At 37.4% G+C, this 20,444-nt stretch overlaps 1 protein-coding gene and 1 long non-coding RNA gene across 3 annotated transcripts in view; one reads left to right on the top strand and one right to left on the bottom strand.

Moving 5' to 3' along the window:
- The window catches only part of LOC114896184, a 73,851-nt gene extending 66,180 nt beyond the window's left edge, over positions 1 to 7,671 (bottom strand). The window contains exon 1 of one of the 2 annotated variants that reach the window (XR_003793735.1): positions 7,433 to 7,671. This is a non-coding gene — a long non-coding RNA (uncharacterized LOC114896184). The remainder of the gene's footprint in view (positions 1 to 7,432) is intronic. The other variant, XR_003793734.1, reaches the window with a different exon arrangement.
- A 94-nt stretch (positions 7,672 to 7,765) lies between these two features.
- Positions 7,766 to 20,444, top strand: part of MMS22L (MMS22 like, DNA repair protein) — a 140,448-nt gene continuing 127,769 nt past the window's right edge. The window contains exons 1-6 of the mRNA XM_029224113.1: positions 7,766 to 7,842; positions 8,429 to 8,606; positions 9,661 to 9,786; positions 13,057 to 13,106; positions 18,440 to 18,527; positions 18,623 to 18,800. Of these exons, the coding sequence (XP_029079946.1) occupies positions 8,443 to 8,606; positions 9,661 to 9,786; positions 13,057 to 13,106; positions 18,440 to 18,527; positions 18,623 to 18,800 (606 nt within the window). The 5' untranslated portion in view covers positions 7,766 to 7,842; positions 8,429 to 8,442. The remainder of the gene's footprint in view (positions 7,843 to 8,428; positions 8,607 to 9,660; positions 9,787 to 13,056; positions 13,107 to 18,439; positions 18,528 to 18,622; positions 18,801 to 20,444) is intronic.

The raw sequence follows: 20,444 nt of genomic DNA, 5'->3' as shown, positions 1-20,444 counted from the left end.
CCTCCTGCCCTAATTTTCTGCTTTATTTTAAATTAAATTCCTGGGTAAAGTTTCTATATTTGCTGACTCACCTCCCATTTTCTATCCAACCCACTCCCATCTAACAACCCCTCCACCACTACTCAACTGAAATGGCTTTTATCAACATCAGTAATAACCTACATTTTGCCAAACTCGATGGTTAACTTGTTTTCTCTTATTTTTCCAGTTATCAGCAGCATTTGATATAGATTATCCATTCTTTTATGAAAATCTCTTGGCTTTTGTGACAGATGTCACACCACACTGCACACACTTGAGTTTTCTCCTGAGAACTGGCCTTACTTCTTGCCTTTCTTGGCTGACATTTCCCTGTTTCCTAGTCCTCTGAATATCCAAAAGTTTTATAATTTTAGCTCTTAGATTTAGGTCTGTGATCCATAGTGAGGTAAAATTTGTAAATAGTGCAAAGTAAAGGTCAAACTTCATCTTTTAGTGTATCAGTATCCAATAGTTGAAGACTGTTTTTTCACCATTGAATTATCTTTGCCAAAAATAAATTGACCGTATATGTATGGGAGTCTATTCCTGAATTCTATTCTGTCCCACTGACCATGTCTATCCTTAGACAAATACCACACTGTTTTGATTATTGTAGCTTTATAATAAGTCCTGAAATCAGATACTCTGAATCTGCCAGTACTGTTCTTATTCAAAATTGTTTTGGTTATTCTAGGTCCTTTTCATTTCCTATCAATTTCTGAAAGCATATGGGAATTTCTACAAAAGAAAGGCCCCCTGGGATTTTGATTAACATTCCATTGAATTTGTAGATAAATGTCAGAAGAAATCTTAGTAATACTGAGTGTTCCAATTCATTATCATGCTATATCTATTTAATTGGGTATTCTTGAACTTCTCTCAGCAATATTTTACAATCCTCAGCATACAAAATCTTGTGCATATTTTGTTAAATTTATCTCTAAGTACTTTTGATGCCATTAACAATGTCCAAATGTTCATTGCTTGTTTATAAAAATACGATTTATTTTGTATAGTGACATTGAACACTGTGGCACCTTGCTGAATTCATTATTAGTTCTACTAGCTGTTTTTTAGATGTTTTCTACATAAGGATTTTCTACATAATTATGTCATCTGAGAATGATGATTGTTTTCCTACTTCATTTAAAATCTATATGACTTTTATTTCTTTCTCATACTTTACTACATTGGTTAGTTACCTCCAGTACAATGTTGAATAGAAGTAGAGAAAGAAGACATCCTTGTCTAGTCCTCAATCTTAGGAATTAAACATTCATTTTCATGATGTTAATAGTTGGTTTGTCATGGTTGCCATTTATCAGGTTAGGGAAATTTTATTATACTCCTAATTTGCTAAGAAATTTTATCATGAATTGATATTGAATTTTTAAAGTAATGTTTTTCTTCATATTGAGGTGACAATGTGATTTTTCTTTTAACAGTCTTTTGATATAATGAACTACCCTAATTGTGTTTTAAAATTCAAACCAACCTTGCATTCCCAAAATGAACCTGATTTTCTTAGCATATGTCATCCTTTTTTTTTTTACTGGAGTATAGTTGCTTTACAATATTGTGTTAAGTTATACTGTAGAGCAAAGTGAATCAGCTATATGTATACAACTAGTCCCAGTTTTTTGGATTTCCTTCTCATTTAGGTCACCACAGAGCACTGAGTTCCCTGTGCTATACAGTAGGTTCTCATTAGTTATCTATTTTATACATAGTATCAATGGTGTATATATGTCAATCCCAATCGCCCAATTCAACCTCCCCCCCTCCTCCTCTTGGTAGCCATATGTTTGTTCTGAATGTATAAGTCTATTTCTGCTTTGTAAATAGGATCGTCTATGCCAATTTTTTAATAATAATTTATTAAAATCGTCTATGCCAATTTTTTCAGTATATATGCATTAACATATGATATTTGTTTTTCTCTTTCCAACTTACTTCAGTCTGTATGACAGTCTCTAGGTCCATCCATGTCTCTACAAATGACCCAATTTCATTCCTTTTTATGGCTGAGTAATATTCCATTGTATATATGTACCACAACGTCTTTATCCATTTGTCTGTCGATGGGCATTTAGGTTGCTTCCATGTCCTGGCTATTGTAAATAGTGCTGCAATGAACATTGGGGTGCATGTGTCTTTTTTAATTATGGCTGTCTCTGGGTATATGCCCCGTAGTGGGATTGCTGAGTCATATGGTAGTTCTATTTTTAGTTTTTAAGGAAACTCCATACTATTCTTCACAGTGGCTATATCAATTTACATTCCCACCAACAATGAATGAGGGTTCCCTTTTCTCCACATCCTCTCCAGCATTTATTGTACGCAGATTTTTTTGATGATGGCCATTCTGACTGGTGTGTGGTGATACCTCATTGTAGTTTTGATTTGCATTTCTCTAATAATTAGTGATGTTTAGCATCTTTTCATGTGTTTGTTGGCCATCTGTATGTCTTCTTGGGAGAAATGCCTACTTAGGTCTTCTGTCCATTTTTGGATTGGGCTGTTTGTGTTTTTGATATTGAGCTTCATGAACTGTTCGTGTATTTTGGAGATTAATCCTTTGTCAGTTGCTTCATTTGCAAATATTTTCTCCCATTCTGAGGGCTATCTTTTCATCTTGTTTATGGTTTCCTTTGCTGTGCAAAAGCTTTTAAGCTTAATTAGGTCCCATTTGTTTATTTTTGTTTTTATTCTCATTACTCTAAGAGGTGGGGCAAAAGAGATCTTGCTGAGGTTTATTTCAAAGAGTGTTCTGCCTATGTTTTTCTCTTAAGAGATTTATAGCATCTGGCCTTACATTTAGCTCTTTAATCCATTTTGAGTTTATTTTTTGTGTATGGTATTAAGGAGCGTTCTAATATCACTCTTTTATATGTACTTGTCCAGTTTTCCCAGCACCACTTACTGAAGAGGCTTTGCTCTTCAGTATCTTTGCTCCATTGTATATTCTGGCCTCCTCTGTCATAGTTTAAGTAACCATAGGTGCATGGGTTTATCTCTGGGCTTTCTATCCTGTTTCATTGACCTATATTTCTGTTTTTGTGCCAGTACCATACTGTCTTGACTACTATACCTTTGTAGTATAGTCAGGGAGGTCAGGGAGTCTGATTCCTCCAGGTCTATTTTTGTTTCTCAAGATTACTTTTGCTATTCCATACAAATTGTAAAATTTTTTGTTCTAGTTCTGTGAAAAATGCCATTGGTAATTTGATAGGGATTGCATTAAATCTGTAGATTGCTTTGGGTAGCATAGTCATTTTCACAATATTGACTCTTCCAGTCCAAGAACACGGTGTACCTCTCCATCTGTTTGTGTCATCTTTGATTGTTTTTTCATCTGTATCTTGTAGTTTTCTGTGTACAGGCCTTTTGCCTCCTTAGGTAGGTTTATCCCTAGGTATTTTATTCTTTTTGTTGCAGTGGTAAATGGGAGTGTTTCCTTAATTTCTCTTTCAGATTTTTCATCATTAGTGTATAGGAATGCAAGAGATTTCTGTGTATTAATTTTGTATCATGTGACTTTACTTAATTCATTGATTAGTTCTAGTAGTTTTCTGCTGGCATCTTTAGGATTTTTTATGTATAGTATCATGTCATCTGCAAACAGTGACAGTTTTACTTCTTTGCCAATTTGGATTATTTTTATTTCTTTTTCTTCTCTGATTGCCATGCTAGGACTTCCAAAACTATGTTGAGTAATAGTGGCCAGAGTGGGCACCCAGGAGTATATGTCATCCTTTTTACATATTGCTAGATTTTACTTGGTAAAATTTCTGCCTCTGTTTGTGTGATTGAATTGTATTCCTTTTTCTTGTTTTTGTCAAGTTTTTATGTAAGTGTAATGCTGGCCACATTAAATGAGTTTTGAAGTATTCCATCCCCTTCTTATTTCTGAAAGAGTTAGTATAGAATTGGTACTATTCCTTCCTTAAATGTTTGGGAGAATTCAATAGTAAAACCATCTGGTCCTGAAGTTTTCTTGTAAGAAGTGTGTGATGTGTGTGTGAGTTTAACTAAGTATTAAAATTACTAAGATGAATATAGAGATAGTCGTTATCTTTTTCTTCTTTTGTGAGCTTTGAAGTTGGTGTCTTTCAAGGAAAATGTCCATTTCATTTATGTTTATTGCATAAAGATGTTCTTAATACCCCTATCCTTTTAATATCTGTAGACTTGGTAGTGATGACATCTCTTTAATTCCTGATATGGGTAATTTGTGTCTTCTCTCTTTTTTTCTTGATCAGTCTGGCTAAAGGGTTTATCAGTATACTGATCTTTCCAAAGAATCAACTTTTGGTTTCATTTATTTTCTCTATTCTTATTTTGTTTCATTTCATTTCATTTATTTCTACTCTTTATTATTTCCTTCATTCACTTGCTTTCATTTTATTTCATTTTTTTTTAGTTTCTTTAGAAGTTTAAATTATTGAATTGAGCTCTTTCCTCTTCTCTAATGTGAGCAGTTAATGTTATAAACTTTGTGTTTTTATTTTCATTTAATTCAATATATTTTCTAATTTTCCTAGTGATTTTGTCTTTAATCCATGGGTTAGTTACAAGTATGTCACTTAATTTCCAAATACTTAGAGATTTTTTTCAGATATCATTCTGTTATTTATATCTAGGTTAACTCCATTGTCATCAGACAATATCCTTTGTATGATTTTTTTTAAGTTGATGAAATTTATTTCATGGATCAAAATATGGTCTATCTTAGTGAATGTTCTATGTGTCAACAGTATATTCTGATATTGCTGGGTTGAGTCACCTATAAATGTCAGTTAGGTCAAGTTGGTAGTGCTGTTCAAGTCTTGTCATCTACAGTAATTTTCTGTCTACTTGTTCCACCAATTACAGAGACAGGAGTGCTGAGATCTCTGTAATTACTGACTTGAATATTTCCTCTATAAGTGATAGTATTTTTCTCTTTCTGTATATTGAAGCTCTGTTACTTGATATATATATATATATATATTTAATATTTTGTTTTCTTGATAAAATTGACCTCATTTTTGTCAGATTCACTCTCTATGTTTCTTCAGTCTGGACTCTACCCCATGAGCCTGAACTTTATAAGTTACATCCTTGCCCTCTGCTTTTAGGTTGGTTTTGGCCAATGAGAGACACCAGTTGGCACTGCAGTGTGGAGGGAAAGAGGTTTGGGTATAGGTATACCTTGGAGATATTGTGGGTTTTGTTCCAGACCACCACAATAAAGCAAATATCGCAATAAAATGAGTCACACAAATTTTTTGGTTTCCCAGTGTATATAAAAGTTATGTTTACACTATACTGTAGTCTATTAAGTGTGTAATAACACTATATCTAAAAAAAGGTATATACCTTAATTAAAAAATACTTTAATGCTAAAAAATGCTAACCCTCATCTAAGCCTTCAGCAAGTTATAATCTTTTTGCTGGTGGACGGTCTTGCCTCAGTGTTGATGGCCACTGACTGATCAGGGTGGTTGTTTCTGAAGCCTGGGGTAGGTGTGGCAATTTCTTAAAAGAAGACAAAAATGAAGTTTGCCACATTGATTGACTCATGAATGATTTCTCTGTGGCATGGAAGGCTGTTTGATAGCATTTTACCCACAGTAGAATGTCTTTCAAAATTGAAGTCAACCCTCTCAAACCCTGTCGCTGCTTTATCAGCTAAGTTTATGTAATATTCTAAATCCTTTGCTGTCATTTCAACAATTAAGTTCACTTTCTTACATGGGCCTGGTTAGTGGTACCCAAAAATAATTATAATAGTATCATCAAAGATCACTGATCACAAATCACTATAATAAATATAATAATGAAAAAGTTTGAAATATTGTCATAATTACCAAAATGTGACACAGAGACATGAAGTGAGCAAATGCTGGAGAAACAGTGCCAACAGACTTCTTAGACACAGGGTTACCACAAATCTTCAATTTGTAGAAACACAGTTATCTGGGCAGCACAATAAAGCAAACCACAATAAAATGAGGTCTGCCTGTACTGAATCCTGCTAGCTCCTTCCTGTTGGGTTCAGGTTGACACTGACTATGCTCCTCCGTGGCTACCAGGTAGGTGGCTGTCTCCTACAGCAGTTAAGTCTCCCTGGGACCTGGCAATCCCTTTTCCCCTTACCCCTTAGGCCTAAAAGGAATAATGACTCTGATTATTTCTGGGTGCTTCACCAACACTTTTTGTTTTCTGGTAATACCATCCACATCTTTGTAAACTGCCCTTTCATTAAGCACCTTTCAATCACCTCTCTTAAGCATGCCATCTATTACGTGATGGAGATTCTTTTTTTTTTTTTTTTTGGAAAAATTCTTACTGATATTATATGTATGATAGTACTAGCTTAAGTTATTTCAGAGAATTTATTTAGTTCTTCCCACTCCACTCACTGGTTTAACCAAATTGATCACCCAACATCAGTCACTTGAAAAAGAAAAAAGGGGTCTATTTGAATTTTGAATAGAGGAAGGAGTAACAATGACTATCTGTTGACCCAGGTCCCCTAAACTCAGTGTCACAGCCCAATATTCTCATACCTAGGCACTATTTTCTAGAGATTGTCATAGATGACACTATGTGTCATGCTAGAGACACCACATGAACCATTAATGAGTTGCACTGATTCCCAACAAAGCATCAAGTCTCACGGTATACAGGCTGAGCATAAGAGACAAAGCACCCAACACAGGGTCCCTAGGTTGTAGTTGGAATAGAGATCATATTGTTTTTCCCCACCTCATCCTATTTGTCAGAAACTATGCAGTATTCGGTTTGAATGGAGGGAAGTTTTGATAGGTTCTCTGTGCAATAATTAAACCTAGGACAAACTGGGAGAAATGGGCAATGGGGAATACTCTAATTATAGCAGAACATTTAAATGAGAAATTCTCATGTTTTTCTTGGAACTTAAGACAGCTGAAATGTTATCTGACTTAGACTGAAAAGTCTTCTGACGAGTAGAATTAAAAAACACTTTAAAAAGATAAAAATGGGAATTCCCTGGTGGTCCAGTGGTTAGGACTCTGTGCTTCCACAGCAGGGGGGTGGGGCAGTTGGATCCCTGGTGGGAGAACTAAGATCCCCACAAGCCCCACGGTCCAAAAAAAAAAAAAGACAAAAACGCCTTAAGTGTACTCTACAAACATGTCCAAGTTTAAGCAACTTAAACCTATCCAGATATGTCATTAAAAAAACTTTTTTTAATACGGAAAACAAGTATCACGTGACCTACTCAGTGTTTCCACACACTGGGTTAACCTTATTTTTGCACTTGCCTTGCCTTGCCCACAATTCATGAACAATAGGCATCCTCCACCTCAACAAAAGAGCTGCTGGGACGAGGGCAGGAACAAGAGGGGACGGCGCGGCCCTCAAACACCCGCCTGCGACTCACTTCAGCAGAGGTCTTTTGCCAAACTCGGCCGGACGACAACCCCGCGGTCCGTAAGGCTTGCTCACCTTAGCCTCAGTTTCCTTTCTCGGTGAGGCCCAGCCTTTCGGCCCAAAGTACCAATTAAAACTACTGAAGGAAAAAAAAAAAAAAAAAACAGAAAGAAAAAAAAGGCAAAACGCCGAACAGACTCCTTGACTGGAAGATTCTCGCGAGAACTTACGGAGTTCTGGCTGTTCCCGCGGAGACCTCGCGAGCGGACCTCCGGGGGCGGGCTGCCCCGTGGCCCCGCCCTTTCTGAGCGCGGGCGCGCCTTGGCGGGAATTTCGCCTTTTTGGGATTTAGACCACACGGGCTAGCTGGCTCTGGTCGGGACCGCCAGGGTGGATCGTTGGGACTGAAAGTGTGAGCAGGTACGACGTGCACCAAACCAGGGGCGCCCCGGGGCGCAGGACACCGGCTCCCCTCGCCCTTTGGCCGGCCCGCGCGGATCGCTGCCTTGTGCGGACCTGGCGGGGCTTGCCCCCGGCCGGGAGAAGTCGGGTTTCCGCCGGGCCCTACTGATCCTCGCCTGCAGTCTGCGAGGCAGCTTGCAGTTCCACACACTGCGGGGAAACTGGCTCAGTGCGGTTTAGTAATGTAGCGGAGGACGCAGGTCAAGGCGGGCACTGCAAGTGCAGCTAGGTCTGTCCTGCTAACATTTTTTTCTTCTTCACCCTGCCCTGGGCTGCAGGGTCTGACGTAGAGGGGATTTTAAGTTACTGGCACAGCCGGTGGGGGGTGCATTCTAAGTTCTGACAGCCTTGATCTGGGGGAGTCCGTGGCGGGGAGAGTTGAGGATTTGGCCTTTCGTTTTTTTCCTTTGTGCGGGGGGGTGGCGGCTTTTGGGGAACTTTCTGAGGTCACCCCCAATGTCTCGGCCCTCCCCACCTACAGGAATCTCATCACAACTTCTTTGGAGCCCTTAATGATAATCATAATGAACCCCAAACATTTCAGGACATGAAGTAAACATGGATAACTGTCCCGCTGCGTCGACTTTCCTGACCGACAGCTTGGAGCTGGAGCTGGAGACAGAATGGTGCAAACCCCCTTGCTTTTCTTGTGATTTTGACAACAGAGGAGGAGGAAAACATTTTTCTGGAGAGTCCTACCTTTCCAGCGGAGCTCTTAAGCGGTAGGTAAAAAGTCGGAAACTTTGTTTTTCCCTATTCAGATTTTTTATCAGCCTGTTTAGGAATGTTATTTAGTTATGACTTAAGTCCATTAAACTTTAATGTTCATCAGGCAATGTTCTTGTAAATCGGCTTAGTATATCACACAGATGCAAGCTATTAGCTCTGTTGGTTTCCTGGTTAGAGCACACCTGAAAGATTTTTGCAAGGAGAACTTTCTTGTTACCTGATGTTCTCTGACCTCACTGCTGCCTCAGCTTTGGAGTAAGGAGCCGGGCACTAATTTACTTGAAGTGAATTCTGAACTACCTGGGCTTTTTGAAGTCCCATTTCCTTCTAAAACATGAGATAATATTCTGAAGCATCTCAGTAATTAAGACATGCACATTTTTTGTTGCCCCAGTGTCTTCTCACTCTGTATATTTAAACATATAGAAATCTTATAGACTTATTTTTTTTTAACTTTCTAATGCACCAGATTGTGTAAGTTCACAGGAATGTTATCTCCAAAGCTCTTGTCTTGGACATGTGTATACACATATTGCAGTAAAACTGCTGTTGCTGAAATATTTTGGAAATACCCGCTGAGGCAATTTCAGTCAGAAAGGAAACCATTTTTGTTGATTATTACAGTTGTACCTTCTTTGAGACCTTAAACGATATTATTCAACTTGATTATGCCCTTCTTTAGACATGGCTCAGAATACCTTTTAACTGTCTTAAAAATTAAATGTCCCCTCAAAGGGTGAAATTCTACAACTGAAGACCACAGTTGAAGACAGGTGAAAGTTGTTCCCTAGACCCCTTTCCACATTTTTCCCTCAAATTATATTGCTCTTTAAACTTTTTTTTTTATCACAGTATAGGGTTGAATTCTTAATATAGTCCAGTTGTACTGTTACTGAGATATAAGGTACCAAGGCACTTCCTTACTTTATAACATCATTGTTGACATGTCATGTGTAACATGGATTCATATAATGTCAAAAAAAACCTCATGCTATAGTATGGGATATAGCATACTTTTTATGAGATTAAATCAGAGTTTCATTTCAGACTGATTTTGAATCTTGATCCTTTACCAACTAATTTTGAAGAGGATACAGTGGAAATATTTGGCATTCAATGGGTTACTGAAACAGCATTAGTGAATTCATCTAGAGTTCTCTTTCATCTCTTGAGGTATGTTTTGTCTTTTGTTTTAAAACTGCCATTGAGCGTAGATGCTTTTCAGGTTTAAGTTACATTGCTGGGTGTTTTCTAATACTGATATTACAAAAGCGCCTGTAGAATTGTGATTGCTGCTTACTTGATTATCTTATCAGTAACAATAATTAAGCAATAATGTTTGATGAAGTAATGGTTTTAATGAGTTTTTAGTGATTTTCAGAATTTTCATTCTTCTGTATTTGACATCATATATTGAAGACAAATATTCTAGGCTTTGAACTATTCCATAATTTTGGAAGAAAAATAAAATCTTTTGTTGCTTAACAGTCATAATTTTTCAGTAATCTTTAGAGAATGAACTCAGACTTGCAAATATATTTTTCAGACTATAATAGAATATGTAATAGAAATATGATTAACCTGGACAACATTAAAAATATTTTTAATAAAATTTTTCAAACATACACAGATGTAGAGAGAATAGTATAACGAACCTCCATATACCCTCCCTCAGTTACGATAAACATCAAGGGTTTATCACATTTCCTTCATCTGTCCTTATCCCTCTACTCTTGGCTTAAGTATTTCTTAAGCAAATTCCAGGCATCATGTCATCTCACCCTTAATTACGTCAGTATGTATCTCTTAAAAATATGAACTTATTTTTTAAACATAAACATTACCTCATAATCACAATTAACGAAATTGAAATAATTCGTTATTATTTGAAACCCAGTCCATAATTCAGATTTTATATTTGGAGTCACTTATTAAAGGCAAATTATTAGCCCAAAATACATTAAGAATGTATACATGGGGGCTTCCCTGGTGGTGCAGTGGTTGAGAGTCCGCCTGCCAATGCAGGAGACACGGGTTCGTGCCCCGGTCTGGGAAGATCCCACATGCCGCGGAGCGGCTGGGCCCGTGAGCCATGGCTGCTGAGCCTGCGTGTCCGGAGCCTATGCTCCGCAGCGGGAGAGGCCACAGCAGTGAGAGGCCTGCGTACCGCAAAAAAAAAAAAAAGAATGTATACATGGTAATTCTAAAATTTATATGGAACCACAAAAGATCCCAAATTGCCAAAACAATCCTGAGAAAGAAGAGCAAAGCTAGAGACATCACACTTTCTGATTTCAAACTGTATTAGAAAGGTATAGTAAACAAACAGTATGTTATTGGCATAAAAACAGACACATAGGTGAATGGAACAGAATTGAGGGCCCAGAAAAACCCACACATATAGGGACAATTAATTTATGGAAAAAGAGCAAAGAACATACAATAAAGGGCAGTCTTCAGTAAATGGTGTTGGGGAAATTGGACAGCCATAGGCAAAAGAATGAAACTAGACCACTGTCTTACATCATACACAAAAATTAACTCAAGATGCATTGAAAGCTTGAATATAAGACCTGAAACCATAAAATGTATAGAAGAAAATATAGGCAGTAACCTCATTGACATCAGTCTTAGCAATATTTTTGTGTCTCTAAGTCCAAAAGCAAGGGAAACAAGCAAAGATAAACAAATGTGACTGCATCAAACTAAAAAGGTACTCACAGCAGAGGAAACCATCGTCAAAGTGAAAAGTCAACCTACTGAATGGGAGAAAGTAATTTGCAAATCATATATTTGGTTAATATAAGGGGTTAATATCCAGAATATATAAAGAATTCATATTGCTCAACAGCAACAACAATAACAACAAATCTGATTAAAAAATGGGCAGAGGATCTGAACATATATTTTTCCAAAGAATACTTGCAGATTACTAACAGGCATATATGAGAAGATGTTCAACATGACCATTAAGGGAATGCAAATCAAAACCACAGTGAGATGTCACCTCACACCTGTTAGAATGGCTGTTATCAAAAAGATGAGAAATAACAAACGAAGATGTGAAGAAAAGGGAATCCTCATGCCCTGTTGGTGGGAGTGTAAATTGGTGCAGTCACTATGGAAAACAGTGTGGAGGTTCTTCAAAAAGTTAAGAATAGAGCTACCTATGACCCAGCTGTTCCACTTCTGGGTATTTATCTGAAGGGCATAGAAACACTAATTTGAAAAGATATATTCACCCCCTGTGTTCATTGCAGCATTATTTTTAACAGTCAAGATATGAAGATATGGAAACAACCTAAGTGTCCTTCAATGGATGAATGGATGAAGGAATTTTAAATATTTATATACACACATACACACACACACACAATGGAATACCATTCAGACTTAAAAATGAGTGAAATCCTGCCATTTGCAGTAACATGGATGGACCTTGAGGGTATTATACTTAGTGAAATAAGTCAGACAGAGAAAGACAAATACTATATGATTTCACTAATACATGGAATCTAAATAAAGTAAATGAACAAACAAAATAAAACAAAAATAAACTCTTAGTTACAGAGAACAGATCAGTGGTTACCAGAGGGGAAGGGGTTTAGTAGGTGGGTGAAAAAGGTGAAGGGAGTCAACTGTATGGTGATGGATAGTAATTAGACTTGTGGTGGTGATCACGTTGTAGTGTACACAGATGTGGAATTGTAGTGCTGTATACTTGAAACTTATATAATTAAAAGAAGAATGTATACGTGGTACATTTAAATGAAAATGGAAAGTTGGAGGGATTTCCCCTCTCACCCCCATCCCATGGAACCTGTGCCATATTATGTGTTTTATTGGGAAAATAGGCTGTGTGAGTGATTCTGTATAATCCTAAACATTATAGAATGAGTTGAGTCTTACCCAGGGCATAGGTTATGAATGTGGCTCAATCTTTAAGGAGCTGAAAGGCAACTAGGAAGAATGGCAAGAGAAGATTATTCTCAGAAATTAAGGTGGAACATCGTAAGTTAAAACTTCCCCTGATTAGTCTACATTACATATTCTGTTCCTCTTCAGAACTCCTATTGTGTAACCACATGATACAATTTAACATTTCATTATATAACTGTTAACCTAGGATGTTTTATATAACCATCTTAAACTTCTTAAAGATATAAACAGTATCTTCTTGATGGGGAAATCTATGATATTTTATATAATTTTTGAGATAAATGTAGCTGTTAGTAGATCTTTTTGGGAGGTCAAAGACATGTTTTATTTTCTCTCAGAGTCTTTACTACCTGAAGCTGACAGTAATAAACATTCATGAAGTGTTAAACATTATTCACGAATGAGAGGCATTAAAGCTGTGTAAAAGATTTGGAAATACTGTGTAATTGTTGCATGCTTTAAACTACTCTAAAACTAATTCTCACCTTACATTTTTTAAATTAGGCAACAGCTCTACAACTTGGAAACCTTATTACAGGCCAACTGTGATTTTGGTAAGTTTTAAGTATGTTTAATGGCAAAAAGAAATTGTGCTCCCTTACAATGAATTGTACATGGATCTATGATGTGTCATTGGGCTATCATAATAACGTGAAGGAAGTGATAGTTCAGAAGTTCAGGATACAGTTATATTTAGTGTTCAGAAAAAGTATGACACTTAAATTTTGTTTGTAGATGAAATTTATAGTATTTTTCCAAATCTGCAAGTAAAATTAAGGCTAAACATCTTTGAAGTGAATTAGTAACTTGCTTTGGGGGTGGGGAGTGGGCTGGAGAACTTAGAGAAATAGAAAGTGCTGGACCTCATGCTGCCTTTCTTGTTTTTCTTTTCTGCTTTCTCTTTTTGTTTTTTTTTTAATTTTAAATTTTATTCTTATTTTTGGCTGTATTTGGTCTTTGTAGCTGCGCGCGGGCTTTCTCTAGTTGCAGTGAGCGGGAGCTACTCTTTGTTGCAATGTGCGGGCTTCTCATTGCAGAGGCTTCTCTTTGTTGTGGAGCATGGGCTCTAGGTGCACGGGCTTCAGTACTTGTGGCACTTGGACTCCGTAGTTGTGGCTTGTGGGCTCTAGAGTGCAGGCTCAGTAGTTGTGGCACACGGCCCTAGTTGCTCCACGGCATGTATGATCCTCCCGGACCAGGGCTTGAACCTGTGTCCCCTGCATCGGCAGGCGGATTCTTAACCACTGCGCCACCAGGGAAGTCCCTGTTTGTTTTTAACATTTAATGGATTACTGATTTGTGGGGGAATTGGTATAGTTAAGGTAGTGAAGGGAATTGAAGGGCAGTGTGTTTTAGTTCAGGCTAGCTGCTTCTCCTTTCTAACAGTTCTGGTACAGTGTAGTATTTAGAATCATGACTCTGTGGTCAGCCTGTGTTCTAACCCTAGCTAATTGTGGGTCTCACATTAGGTAATAGTTCCCACCATTGAGTTCTTGTGAGGACTAAATGACATAATGTGTATTAGGTGCTTAGCCTAGTATCTGTTATTAGTGATGCCCAGCAACCAAAGATCACTTGGATCCCACCTTTGAAGGGTTTATTAGCTTAGGAAGCAAGGGGGAGATATACATCATGAGGAACAGTTGGGGCTTCTCAGTAAGAGGAAGTAGGGAGGGGCTTTTGACAGGGTATGCGCTTGTGCTGGCTGATTTGGGGTAGAGTTTAAGGGGGCTATGGTTTTATTCTGGATTTGATGCTGTTAAGAAGCAGGAGCAATTTGATGACTAAGTTAATTTTTAATTTTTCTCCAGAAGGTGGGACACACAGAAGGAGGCAAGGGAAGATTCTAATTTGTAATGAAGCAATAGTCATTTTAGCTGGAAGAGGAGGGTAGTCTGTTTCTGTATTTTGTTTGTTTTTGTGTGGTTGTGTAGTGCCTTGTTTCTGTGTCAGACATGATTACAGAGAGGTTTTGTGTTTCTCTTGTTTCACCATAATCATGGAGTGATCTTGTATGATTATTTTTGATATTGTATGACAACTGTTTAATTTCAGTAGGGAGCGTCATGGCCTAATTGTTAGTTATCAGCTGTCAGGGCTGTTTTGTTTTGTTAGTTTGTCCTCAGTAAATGTTGGATATTACTGTTTCATTATCACCTGGGTCCCTGCTTCATGCCAGGTACTGTGCAAGGTGCTTATGAATCAAAGAGGAAAATTATGCTGCTGAAGAGTTTGCAGTTGAGTAAGACAGATAAACAAGCATAGTCAGCACGGTAGATGGAAGAGTGTAGTAACAGAGGCATGCAAAAGCTGCTACAGGAGCCAAGGGCTTTATCTGTTTATGTGCCCATCACTGAGTGATGGCAGATCTGGGTCTTCAAGGATGAGGAGGAATTAGCCAGGCAAAAGATTTTGGAGAAGTTTTGGGGATAGGATGAGTTCCAGGTACAAACAACTGTATAGACAAAGACATTGAGGTATATAAAAACATAAAAGTTCAGGGAGCAGGGAGTAAGTAATAATTACGTATGGTTGGACTCAAGTGTGTGTGAGTGGTTAATTTTTGGAAGGGATGCAATCATAGGTGTCTTTGTAAGCAATACCAAAGACCCAGAATTTTATTTTGAAACTCCTGGAGAGTGTCTATAAGATTGTAGTGGAAACAGCAAAAATACCTTTACTATATAGAGTGACTTAATTAAATTGGGTTTGTGGAAGGCATTTATTGAGCAAGATTATTCTTTGAAAAGCACTTACTGACCTAAAATTACTACAATGGACTATTTTTTGAAATGGTTACTTGTTACACTGACATTTTGGCTGGTATTATTACTTAAAAAACTTACTAACAGATTTGTTGGGCAGGTTAGCAGCATTAAAGACTATCCCTACATAAGCTTACTCCTGCCATGCAGCTGTGTCAGGGCTTTGTTAATAAACTCATGTAAACCCTTGGCCCTCAACCCTCCCCAGAAAGCCCTTATTTAGGGTCACTTACTGAAGTGCATATGGTTCTTATTCTGTTGATTTTACTCCCTGGATTGCTTTCCTGTTGAGGCAGAATAGCATACATAATATGTTATTTTTTACTGATACCTGTTATTAAATATAGCTGTTGATGTTACCCCTTTTTCAGATATTGTATTTTTTTTGTCCCTAGGCATTTTATTTGGATTTTTTTTATGCCTTCCACTGTTTTTAGCTTCATTGACTGCAGATTCTTTCATCATTGTCATTTCTGGGTCTGTTTGTATTGGTTGATTTTTCTTCTAGTTTTATGATACATTTTTCTGCTCTTTTGAACATCTAGTAATTTTTTATTGTGTGATGGACATTATAGATTTTACATTGCTGCTTTCTGAATTTTCTTGTATTCCTAAAACTAGTGTTGAATTTTGTTCTGGCTTACTGTTGAGTACTTGCAATCCATGGGATCTTTTTGAGGCTTGTTGTATATTTTGTTAGGACTTTTAAAAAGTAACCTTTAGTCTAATGTTAATTTAGCTCTAGTAAGGCTTCTGAGGATTCTTTGTGGTGTATTTTTTTCTTTCTTGCTTGCTGGTGGGAACTTGAACTGTTCCCTGGTTTGAGTAAGCTTTTTCTGGTGTTTTTCTCTGGCCTACAGATCAGTACTTAGTCAAAGACTCAAAGGGGACCCTCTGTACATTTCTAGGGCTCTGTTTTTTTTTTTTGAGGTATGCGGGCCTCTCACTGTTGTGGCCTCTCCCGTTGCGGATCAAGGCTCCAGACGCGCAGACTCTGCAGCCATGGCTCACGGGCCCAGCCGCTCTGCGGCATGTGGGATCCTCCCGGACTGGGGCATGAACCCGTGTCCCCTGCATCGGCAGGCGGACTTGGAACCACTGCGCCACCAGGGAAGCCCTAGGGCTCTTTTTTTTGTGTAGCTTTCTTTCTTCTTTGGTACTTTTATCCTGCAAATTTAGACTACCCTAAACTCAGATCTCATGTCTCTTTGACTCAGTGATTTGGGCTCTGAATTCTCTCTCCCTGTGCTGCAGCCTATAAACTGTCTCTAGGTGGGAAGCTGGTGCAATCTTAGGACTTCTCTCTGGGATAGCAGTCTTGTGTTGCCTTTGTCCAATGCCTGAAAATTATTGTTTTACTGTTTTTGGTTTTCTAGTTTAAGGTGGGAGCTGGGTAATTCTGATTCCTTTTACTCCATCGTGGCTGGATGCAGCAGTTCACAGCAGTTTTTTTTTTTAATTAATTAATTTATTTTTGGCTGCATTGGGTCTTTGTGGCTGCATGTGGGCTTTCTTTAGTTGTGGTGAGCAGTGTCTACTCTTCATTGTGGTGCGTGGGCTTCTCATTGTGGTGGCTTCCCTTGTGGCGGAGCATGGGCTCTAGGTGCTCGGGCTTCAGTAGTTGTGGCCTGTGGGTGCAGGCTCAGTAGTTGTGGTGCATGGGCTTAGTTACTCCATGGCATGTGGGATCTTCCCAGACGAGGACTCGAATCTGTGTCCCCTGCATTGGCAGGCAGATTTTTAAGCACTGTGCCAAACCACTGCACCACCAGGGAATCCCACAGCAGTTGTTTTTAAGAGAGTACTTCATTTACGGGCTGAGAATTGTGACACTGGGGGATCATATGACTTTTGTAAGCGAAGTATAATTAAGCTATAAAAGTGCACTGAACTGTTTGGTATGTAGATATATGGACATTATGCTTATGCTCCTGTTTTGCCAAAATAGTATCCACATTTGCTCATTTGAATACAAATTTAAAAATAAATTTTGCCTTATGTTTAATTTGGGTGATAATTTCTTGCCTATAGTAAGTTTTTCCCCCCCCTTCTCCTGCCTCTCCTTTACCAGCTCCTCCTCCCTCAGGTTTACTACTAATAATCAGTCTCCTCAGGTCTCAGTTTGAGTCTCCTCTCTGTACATCTTTTCCTACATGTACGATCTCATCAGTTTCTTTATTTCTAAATGATAACAACTCCAAAAGGTTTACCTACATTCCAGACCTCTCCTTTGCACTCCAGGCCTTGCATGTCAAACTGCCTGACATCTGTCCTTGGATTGCTTAGATAGTGCAAAGAGTACATCTGTGATGTCTTCCAAAATCAGTTCATACTGCCCATGTTTTCTCCACTCATTACATGGTGCTAACAGTTGCCTATATGTCATTCTTGATTCTTTAATTTCCTTTAAACTCATATCATCCATCGGATTCCCAGTAGGTTTATGACCAAAATATACCTTCAGCCTCCCCCATTTTCCTATGATCTCTTGAATTACTGCTATAGGGCTCTTAACACATCCTCCTTTGCCCCTCTATCATCTGTGTACAAAATCTGCTTTAAATGTATATCAATTCCTGTTCCTCCTAGATCAAAACCCAATGAAAGGCCATCTACTGTATTTCAATGAAATCAAAACTCCTTATTATGACTTGTAAGGCCCCAAATGACTTATTCCTATCTCTCTCAACCCATGCCGTCTTTCCCTCACTTCAACATTTACATCAGCAAAAATTAGCAAAAATTATCTGGGTGGTTACTATGTGCAAAACACTCATAACCACTCTAGGGCAAATGAGTAAAACAGAAAACAAAAGCAGAGAAAACATGATGAGAATTATAGGTAAGTGAGAAAGAATGTGACATCAGTGAAGCCAGGTGTAGTGAATGCTCCTATAAGGGCAAGTTAATTGAGCACAAGTGGTGCCCATTAGATTGGACAACATGATTTCACTGGTGACCTTACTAAGAGCAGTATGGGGGATGGGGGATGGCAAGCACCATATAGGAGTCAGTTGAAAAAATGAAAAGCTAGAGAATTGCTACTTATATGGCTCACAATTTTTTTGTCACTGCCCACTGTTTATTTAAACAATGATTAACATTATCTATTTTGGTTTTAGGGAAGATATCAACCCTACATTGCAAAGCAGCCAATATTAGGCAGCAGTGCATAACATTTCTTCATTATGTTAAAGTCTTCATTTTCAGGTAGGCTGTCAGATGAGTAATATGAATAATGCATGAATTTCTGAGTGCAAATTTATCCAGACTCTAATTGCTTATTGTATCTCATCGTGTTTTAGGTCCCTGCAAGTACAAAATGCTGAAAGTCATGTTCCTGTCCATCCCTACCAGACTTTGGAGGCACAACTTCCCTCAGTGTTGATTGATGAGCTTCATGGATTACTCTTGTATATAGGACACCTATCAGAACTTCCCATTATTAATACAGGAGCATTTGTAAATCAAAACCAGACTAAGGTTTGCTTTGTTTCATTTAATGTTTAAAGTATCAGGTATTTTTTCCTCCCCACATGGACTATTCATTCAAGAATGAGGGAAATTAGTCAAGAGTGTAGTTCTTGGACCAGACTGCCTGAGTTGAAATACTGGCTCCTCCTTTTGTTAATTATGTGCCATAAGGCAAATAACACCTCTTGCTTCAGTCTTTCCATCTGTGTAATTGGTTTAGCTTCCTAGAGTTATTGGGAGAATTGAATAATTAAAATGCATAAAGTGCTTAGATGTAGTTTACGTTGAATCAGTGATAACTATTCTTCCAGTTGTAACAATGTAAATGTTTAAAAGTTTCAAAGTAAATCAAATAACCTTTGTTTTCTAAAATTTGTATACTCTTTGCCACTGATAAAAGTTTGGGCAAACACTATTTTATATTATAGTAAGATTCAAGAAGATCGTCTTTAAAAAGCTATGCTTTCAAAACCACATCATTATGTCTGTTCTGGCTTTTGAGATATTTTCAGAATATGATTAAGATTGTTTTAACTGTGCCCCCCTTTTTTTTCCTACCTGTGATGATCAGTCTCTCTGGTTTGGTTTATAAAAATGTGTTAGCATGATCCAACCTGTGGATGTAATTAACAAATTCTTCATAGGAAAATGTGAGCTGCTGTGAGTGACAAATTATAATTTCCCGTGGCATTCCCTGAATTCTCAATCTCTTCTATTTGACTTCACCAATTTTAATAACATTCAGTTTTTAGGAACGAGTCTTTGCCAAAATATAAGGTACAATTAAATGTTTATATTTCTGTGAAATTTAACAATAATAAAAAATTGACTCTTCTTATCAGGGATCAATATATGTAATAATAAAAGTAAATAGAATTCCAACTGAATTCACAGGTGAATATATCTAATCCATAGAAACCAAATAGGTAATTGTTTTTAATCATGTCAATTAATAAAGATTCGTGGGTGGATTGTGCTGGGAGGGATATTTTTCTTTCTTTTTAGTCTCTGTAAATTGGACTGATTTTTATTTTCTGAATATCCGTCAAATGCTTAAGAAAATTAAAATTAATAATTTAGCAGCAGAAATAAAAAAATGTGTGCAAGTGTCCTCAAACTAGGTTTTGCCTTTCATAGGCTTTTAATTAGACAGACTTGAAAGTATAGGTTATTTGAAGATCAGAAGACTGAATTTTTAAAGCAGGGGAATGGAGTCTTCAACACATAAACAAAAAAATCATATGCTGAAATACTGTTCTCTTCTGAAATATCAGCAAAACGAAAAAATCATAAAATAAAAAGCATCTTTCAAGACTCTATATATTTCTTATATTTTACCATTCTCATATATGAAGGCTAATGCTTTAATTGGTATTTACAGTTGAGCATCTGTCTTTTATTCTTTTTTAGGGTCTTTTTAAAATTAGAGATACTATTTGTTGGTATGATGTATTACGAATATTTTCATTTATCTTTTTTTTCAGCAATTAAGCTGACTTGCTAGGTAGATAGATGATTTAAGTTTTTTTATATAGTTATATTTATCAGTTTTTTTCTTTGGTATCATTCCTATGCTATTGTAAAAAGCATACTTTTTTTATATTTATCTCTTTAATTTATCTCTTTTTAAAAAATGTACTGTGAGGTAGGAAA

Source organism: Monodon monoceros, unplaced genomic scaffold (genome assembly GCF_005190385.1).
Source record: "Monodon monoceros isolate NGI ecotype Baffin Bay Population unplaced genomic scaffold, NGI_Narwhal_1 Super_Scaffold_15, whole genome shotgun sequence".
NCBI classification, from domain to species: domain Eukaryota; kingdom Metazoa; phylum Chordata; class Mammalia; order Artiodactyla; family Monodontidae; genus Monodon; species Monodon monoceros.
This window is presented reverse-complemented; position numbering and strand designations above follow the sequence as displayed.